Here is an 8,343-nt window from a genome sequence, read left to right as displayed (position 1 = left end):
TTACCTTCAATTTGCATTCTTATATGTGAGCTGAGAGTTGGATGTGGTTTGATTGCATTATATTGGGACTTTCTCCAAAGTGATTCAAATCCTTGAAACCAGCTTTCTGATTGGTTAGCTCATGAAAGCAGACATGTGATTGGCTTCATCTCTTACTTTCAATTTGCATTCTTATATGTGAGCTGAGAGTTGGATGTGGTTTGATTGCATTATATTGGGACTTTCTCCAAAGTGATTCAAATCCTTGAAACCAGCTTTCTGATTGGTTAGCTCATGAAAGCAGACATGTGATTGGCTTCATCTCTTACCTTCAATTTGCATTCTTATATGTGAGCTGAGAGTTGGATGTGGCTTGATCGCATTATATTGGGACTTTCTCCAAAGTGATTTAAATCCTTGAAACCAGCTTTTGGATTGGTTGGTTGCTTTCTTACTATCTGCAAAGTTTATATTTAGATGAAAAAGTGACAAAACATGACATATCATTAAAACACAAACGTGCCAGCTAAAGGATTTAACATTTTATTCATTATGCAAATAACCAATTTCCATGCAGATCTTGTGTATCTATCAGGGACATGGGATTTCTGGTGCACTTGTGTAATGATAATAGAGAAGCAATGGATTATTCCAGTTGAACCATTCACCCTCTATGGAAGACATGACCTTAATCTTCCACACAGGGGTGTAAATTTCAAATGGGACTACCTGAATGGGTGGCTCCATTTGAAATATAATGCTCCCACTGTGTGGGAGTTTAAGGTCATGTCTTCCATAGGGGGTTTATGGATTTCAATTGGAATAACCCACTGACAAACAGCCGATCCGATAGTGTGGTACTTATCATGTGCCTGTCAATAGACCCCCTTTTTTGAGGCAAACTCTACACCCAATGACACCTTTTTTCATCAGATTACACCCAATGACTCCCAACTCCTTTTTTTAAAAAGAAACTTACACCAAATCTGCACATTTTTGCGCACTTTGAACATATTTGTGGCTCTCTTTCTTTCTTTCTCTCACCTCTTGCTCTCAGATGATTCAATGGCATTATTTCGTGCCTAGGTATACTATATTTTGTATTCTAGGGTATCAATAATCATGCTCATGAATCACAAGTACATTCTTAGAAAAAAAGTTTGAAAAGGAACCATTTTTATCCTCTCAGGTTCTTGCATGAATCACTAAAGGATCTTAGAGCACTCTGACAAACTTTTTTTGTTCTCAGAAACTCGTGCAGAACCTTTTTTGTTCTACAAATGGTTCTCAGATCTTTACAAACCCCTTTTGAATTTGACAGTTCTAAAGGTAGCCTCCCTATTCCATTCATAAGGTTCTTAAAAATTTAGAACCTTTAGAGAACCAAAAAAGGTTTTAAATGACTTTCAGAAAAGTTACTCAGTGTCCTAAGATCCTTTTATGGTTCCCCTTAAGAACCTCTAAGGGTTCTCCTGAGGACAAAATAAAGTTCCTTTTGGAACTTTAGCATACCCATGGCAGACTCCATGACAGCATCAAGTAATTCTTCTTTTTTCTTCAGACTTTCCAGAAGTCCTCGCTCTCTCTCAGATTCGATAGCTTCTTCCCTTGCCTGTAAATCATTAACATAAAATACTTGGTATGAGAACGCTTAGGCTTAGGTCATGTCTCCAGAAGGTGCCTTATTGTATCTCTGCATTTTTAGCATTAAACATTAAGCATAGGTTATTTTATAAATGGCCATTTTGATAAAAGGCATTTTATCATGATGTGACCAGATGGGCCTGGGCAGATGGGCGCTGACATTACAGCTTCTACTGTCCATTTGAATTCCTCAAGAGAGTGACGTTGATGTGTGCTTAGTCCGACGAATAGGACCTGTCTTTTCTCAGTTACCAACTATACTCATGCAGACTCTGATCACTCAAGAAAAATTGGCCGCAAAAGTCCACTAATCTCCCCGCCTGAAAAAAAAAAAGGGCGGCACGGTCACTGGAGTTTCGCGATTCGTCTTTCTTGCGCCATATGAGTTAGTGATCATAGTTTGAGCTGAACATAATCTGGTTAGAAAAAAAAGTCCTACTCGTCGGACTATGGGTGCCCCAGTGCACGTAGTAGTAAATCGCACGCATGGACTCAAAGAGCTGGTATGCTTACACCTGCGATCAAAGGTGGTCTGGCAAAGTACTTACGTAACTCTCTTGAGAAAGCCAATATTGATTGCTGGGGATAGGGGAGGGTTCGAGGATAGGGAAAGGTTTAGGCTTGACACCAAAGAAAGTGTCATTTCAGCATGTGCAAAATAGTGGAAATAATACCACAGAACAGCAAAGGTCTCCAAACAACATTTGGCAAGCATTCATATGAATTTGTCGTGTTCACTCAAGCTTCATTTTCAGCGCGACTTGTTTTCGGGTCAGAAAAGGCTTGAAAAACCTTGAAAAATGGCCAATTTCGCACGGTTTTTAGTCCGTTCTTTTGAATGGAAAGGTCTTTTTTCATGGACGAAAAGGGTTTGTTGAAGCTTAGTTTGTCACCAATCTTGTAGTATAAAATTTATATTTATATCTTGTAAAAATCTGCCGTCATTTAATTTTTTCTGTTCACAAGTTTCGCCAAATTTCCTGTGGCGTGATCATTTTTAGTCCATGGTGACCAGCCTCCTCTTGAATACTCCGGCGTGTATTATTTATTTTGGACGAAAGCCGTATCATTTTGCTGACAATCTTTGGCAAATGCTGATATGTGCAATCCAAGTTGAAATTCATACATCCCATACAGAAGACATTACCTTAATTTCCACACAGGGGTGTAGATTTCAAAATGGAGTCACCCTTTCAGGTAACCCCATTTGAAATTCACGCTCCCTGTGTGGAAGATTAAGGTCATGTGTTCCACAGGTGGTGTATGGATTCAACTGGAATGGACAATTATGGATTCTATTCTCTAACCCTAGGCCTCTTACTACCTTACCTTACAAAGTATCTCATAGTAGTCTAGTGCTGCACTCCCTGTCAGCATGTCACCCTGGTCTATTGATGCTGATTGGTTTGCTGCACCGGGATCCTGATGGAGCGCACCTGCTTTAAGGTTTTCAACTTTCTTGGCATCTTTATGAGACAGGATGCCCTTTGGCTTCAATGTGACAATTTCTTAAGTGAAAAAGGGAAGAATGTAACTTTTCAGTTCAATATCCATTCTATTTTAAATGCTGAGGTTTGTTTCTGTCTATCTGTCTCTGTCTTGTTCTCTCTCTATCTGTCTATCTATCTGTGTCCCTCTCTCTTTATACCCGCATGCGAAGCATGGACGGGTATATTGCCATCCTGTGGTTTCATCTCCTTCTCCTCCTCCTTCTCCTCCTATCAAACACATCATTCTGTCAAGGCTAGCGATAAAACTACAAGGGCCCCAGGGCCCATATGTGGTACACTTATGGGCCCTCCCCCGTAGAAGTGCCTTTTGCCCATCTCGGCCCCAGAGGTCAAAGGTCACGGGCCCCAGGGGCCCAAATGTGAAAAATACAAAGCACGCCATTTCTCATCACATGAAGCAGCCTCAGGGCCCTGAGTTGGTACGCTGGTAGCCCTAGGGGTGCTCTATATTTACAAATATACAAGAGCCCCATATGTTATATATTATGGGCCCCAGGGCCCCAAATGTTAAAATATGGTGCAACAGATTGACAAGCCTAGCTCTAAAAGTACAAGATCACTAGGGCTCATATGTGGCATATGTATGGGCCCTAAGTTGTAGATGTGCCTTTTGCCAATTTTGGCCCCAGATGTACAAGGCTGGGGGCCCCAGAGGCCCAAATGTTAAAACAAAGGGCCGGCCGTTTCTCAGCAAATAAAGTAGCTACAGGGTTCAGATTTGGTACACAGATATGTCTTTACTATTATATTGTCATATGTATATAAAACCCCCATATGTGACATAATATGGGCCCCAGGGCCCCAAACGCTAAAACATAGGGCCGGCCGTTACTCAGTAAATAAAGCAGCTACAATGCCCAGCTTGAGTCTACTGATAACACTTGAGAATCATACTTCAACATATGTACATGAGCCACATAAGTCATATGTATTGGGCCCAGGGCTCCAAATGTTAAAACAAAGGGCCGGCCGTTTCTCACCATATAAACCAGATTTATGGCTCAGAGTTTGAACACAGATTGCACCTGAGAATGATCATATGTGGCACATGTATAAGCCCTAAATTGTAGATGTGCCTTTTGCCCATTTTGGCCCTAGATGTTCAAGTCTAGGGGGCCCTAAAGGCCCAAATGTTAAAAAAAGGGGTCGGCCGTTTCTCAGCAAATAAAGTACCTACAGGATTCATATTTAGTACACTAATAGGTCTTAAGCATTATATTGTTATATGTATATATGAGCCCCATGTGTCACACAACATGGGCCCCAGGGCCCCAAACGCTAAAAAAATAGGGCCGGCCATTACTCAGTAAATAAAGCAGCTACAATGCCCAGCTTGAGTCTACTGATAAAACTAGAGAATTATACTTAAACATATGTATATGAGCCTCATAAGTAAAAAATTATGGGCCCCAGGGCCCCACATGTTAAAACAAAGGGCCGGGCGTTTCTCATCAATTAAAGCAGCTTTAGAGCTCAGAGTTTGTACACAGATTGCATCTGAGGATTATATTGTTGTATGTACATATGAATCCCATATGTCACATAATATGGGGCCCAGGGCCCCAAACGCTAAAACCTAGGGCCAGTCGTTACTCAGTAAATAAAGTAGCTACAGTGCCCAGCTTGAGTCTACTGATAGCAATTGAGAATCATACTTTAACATATGTACATGAGCCCCATAAGTCATATATATTGGGCCCCAGGGCCCCAAATGTTAAAACAAAGGGCCGGCAGTTTCGCATCATATAAAGCAGCTTCATGGCTCAGAGTTTGTACACAGATTGCACCTGAGAAGTACATTGTTATATGTACATATGAGCCCCATATATCACATAATATTGGCCCCAGGGCCCCAAACGCTAAAACATAGGGCCGACCGTTACTCAGTAAATAAAGCAGCTACAATGCCCAGCTTGAGTCTACTGATAGCACTTGAGAATCATACTTTAACATATGTACATGAGCCCCATAAGTCATATATATTGGGCCCCAGGGCCCCAAATGTTAAAACAAAGGGCCGGCCGTTTCTCATCATATAAAGCATGCTTTATGGCTCAGAGTTTGTAAACAGATTGCACCTGAGAATTACATTGTTATATGTACATATGAGCCCCATATATCACATAATATTGGTCCAGGGCCCCAAACGCTAAAACATAGGGCCGGCCGTTACTCAGTAAATAAAGTAGCTACAGTGGCCAGCTTGAGTCTACTGATAGCACTAGAGAATTATACTTCAACATAATTATGTACATGGGCCTCATAAGTCAAATATTATGGGCCCCAGGGCCCCAAATGTTAAAACAAAGGACGGGCCGTTTCTCATCAAAGAAAGCAGCTTCCGGGCTCGGAATATGTACACAGATAGCACCTGTGAATTATGTTGTTACTAACACCCACACACCCCACACACGTAGGACTAAACAGACATATCGTATTATATCATAATTGGAAATACCAGCGTGAAGCGTTAAGGCTGTTCCAGTTAAATTACATACCCATTGGCTGTTCCATTTAACTTACATACTCCCTCTGAAATGGCCCCAAAAAAGGCTGTTCCGTTTAATTTTCATACTCCCTCTGAAATGGCTGTTCCATTTAATTTACATACTCCCTCTGGAATAGTTTCCCCTGAATCATATTGGATAGCCTCACTGACAACAGCAACCTATGGAAAGTAAGAGAGCGACTCCACTGGGAGGGACTTTTTACAATTTCTTTATTTTAAGTGCTACGACAGTGCAACCTACATTCAATTAAAGCTTGTGACTTGGACTTTCACTTTTTACACATTTTCTGCTCAATTGGGCGACTTTTTACAATTTCTTTATTTTAAGTCCTCAGCAAAAAAGGACTGTAAGTTTGGGTACACCGATAACATGCGGGTATAGCCGTATTTGTGTACAAATATATAGCCTTCTAGTTCTCACTGTGTCTCTCCATCTGATTCTCTCTCTTTCTGCTTGTCTGTCTGTCCCGGCTGTCTGTATGTCTGCCTGTCTCTCTATCTCTCTCCAGCTTTCTCTATCCTTCTCTCTCTCATTCATACCACTATACCATTATTGCTATGATGTCATCCATTTCAAGTGTCTTTATTACTGCATTTATCAATGACATTACTGTGCACAGAAAGAACATGATGCTATTATTAATTCATCCTTTTTGGACTCTCTAGATCCCTTTATCTCTCTATGTCTCTCTCCAGTTGTGTAGCCATGATTTTAGTGTGAGGGGGCAAAGCCAAATTTTCATCCCCATTTGTCAATATTTTGTCCCATTTTTAGACACATTAAGGACCACTTTACTCTTTGCCGTCCCCATCTCTGAAAATTTTCAGGGGGGAGGGAGCCGGGGGAGGGAGTTTGCCCCTAGCTAAGTCCCTGCCTCTGTCTCTCAATCTCTTTTTTCTTACCATTATTGTCATCCATTTTATTGTCAGGTTCTTTATGGAAGATATCACTGTCCAATGAGCATGATGATATCAACGTCTCCTTGCTGGTAGGATGATCATCATCTGTGTTCACATCAATCAATCAATCAATCTTTATTTCATTCAAAATACAACAATACAATAACAGCAAAACAACACATGCTCAGAAGGCTAAAAAGACCTGAACAAGCACCCCCTTAACCTTAGCCTAAGTTTCTTAATTTGTCTAATAAAATACAATTACATACATACAAACACCCCCACCATCTTCTATTGATAAAAGATTGGAAAAGACACAAACAAAATAGGCTATTTTCACTGTCAGGTATGTTCCCTCTATTTTGAGGTGAACAATGAAGCAAAAAGAAAATTGCAGCCCCTATGTTGCCAATACGTGTCACTCCATCAAGCATGACAGAGGCTGGTCCTTTTCCAGCCCCTATGTTGCTAATCGTGTCACTCCATCAAGCATGACAGAGGCTGGTCCTTTTCCAGCCCCTATGTTGCCAATCGTGTCACTCCATCAAGCATGACAGAGGCTGGTCCTTTTCCAGCCCCTATGTTGCCAATCGTGTCACTCCATCAAGCATGACAGAGGCTGGTCCTTTTCCAGCCCCTATGTTGCCAATACGTGTCACTCCATCATGCATGACAGAGGCTGGTCCTTTTCCAGCCCCTATGTTGCCAATACGTGTCACTCCATCAAGCATGACAGAGGCTGGTCCTTTTCCAGCCCCTATGTTGCCAATACGTGTCACTCCATCAAGCATGACAGAGGCTGGTCCTTTTCCAGCCCCTATGTTGCCAATCGTGTCACTCCATCAAGCATGACAGAGGCTGGTCCCTTTCCAGCCCCGATGTTGCCAATACGTGTCACTCCATCAAGCATGACAGAGGCTGGTCCTTTTCCAGCCCCTATGTTGCCAATACGTGTCACTCCATCAAGCATGACAGAGGCTGGTCCTTTTCCAGCCCCTATGTTGCCAATACGTGTCACTCCATCAAGCATGACAGAGGCTGGTCCTTTTCCAGCCCCTATGTTGCCAATACGTGTCACTCCATCAAGCATGACAGAGGCTGGTCCTTTTCCAGCCCCTATGTTGCCAATACGTGTCACTCCATCAAGCATGACAGAGGCTGGTCCTTTTCCAGCCCCTATGTTGCCAATACGTGTCACTCCATCAAGCATGACAGAGGCTGGTCCTTTTCCAGCCCCTATGTTGCCAATACGTGTCACTCCATCAAGCATGACAGAGGCTGGTCCTTTTCCAGCCCCTATGTTGCCAATACGTGTCACTCCATCAAGCATGACAGAGGCTGGTCCTTTTCCAGCCCCTATGTTGCCAATACGTGTCACTCCATCAAGCATGACAGAGGCTGGTCCTTTTCCAGCCCCTATGTTGCCAATACGTGTCACTCCATCAAGCATGACAGAGGCTGGTCCTTTTCCAGCCCCTATGTTGCCAATACGTGTCACTCCATCAAGCATGACAGAGGCTGGTCCTTTTCCAGCCCCTATGTTGCCAATACGTGTCACTCCATCAAGCATGACAGAGGCTGGTCCTTTTCCAGCCCCTATGTTGCCAATACGTGTCACTCCATCAAGCATGACAGAGGCTGGTCCTTTTCCAGCCCCTATGTTGCCAATACGTGTCACTCCATCAAGCATGACAGAGGCTGGTCCTTTTCCAGCCCCTATGTTGCCAATACGTGTCACTCCATCAAGCATGACAGAGGCTGGTCCTTTTCCAGCCCCTATGTTGCCAATACGTGTCACTC

At 42.6% G+C, this 8,343-nt stretch overlaps 1 protein-coding gene across 1 annotated transcript; it reads right to left on the bottom strand.

Annotated features, from left to right (window-relative positions):
- Window positions 1-297: 297 nt before the first annotated feature.
- LOC140138694 (uncharacterized) lies at window positions 298-7,334 on the bottom strand. The gene is made up of 5 exons (XM_072160448.1): window positions 7,196-7,334; window positions 6,547-6,648; window positions 2,953-3,131; window positions 1,492-1,591; window positions 298-437 (listed from the first exon to the last, which is right to left on the bottom strand). The coding sequence occupies exons 1-5, from the start codon at window positions 7,332-7,334 to the stop codon at window positions 298-300; spliced, it is 660 nt and encodes a 219-aa protein (XP_072016549.1).
- Between the last annotated feature and the right edge of the window lie 1,009 nt (window positions 7,335-8,343).

The sequence above is a fragment of the Amphiura filiformis genome, chromosome 2 (assembly GCF_039555335.1).
Source record: "Amphiura filiformis chromosome 2, Afil_fr2py, whole genome shotgun sequence".
In the NCBI taxonomy this organism is placed as follows: Eukaryota; Metazoa; Echinodermata; class Ophiuroidea; order Amphilepidida; family Amphiuridae; genus Amphiura; species Amphiura filiformis.
Note: the sequence above shows the minus strand (reverse complement) of the source record. Positions and strands in the feature narration are given on the sequence as shown.

What these genes read in the sequence shown, in the direction of transcription:
- LOC140138694 (XM_072160448.1), bottom strand. Translation starts at nt 7,334, where the DNA reads ATGCTTGATGGAGTGACACGTATTGGCAACATAGGGGCTGGAAAAGGA. An exon ending in ACTATGAGATACTTTGTAAG is followed by an intron (nt 1,592 to 2,952) that starts GTAAGGTAGTAA and finishes AATGATTTACAG; the next exon opens with GCAAGGGAAGAAGCTATCGA. An exon ending in TGTCATGGAGTCTGCCATGG is followed by an intron (nt 438 to 1,491) that starts GTATGCTAAAGT and finishes TAAACTTTGCAG; the next exon opens with ATAGTAAGAAAGCAACCAAC.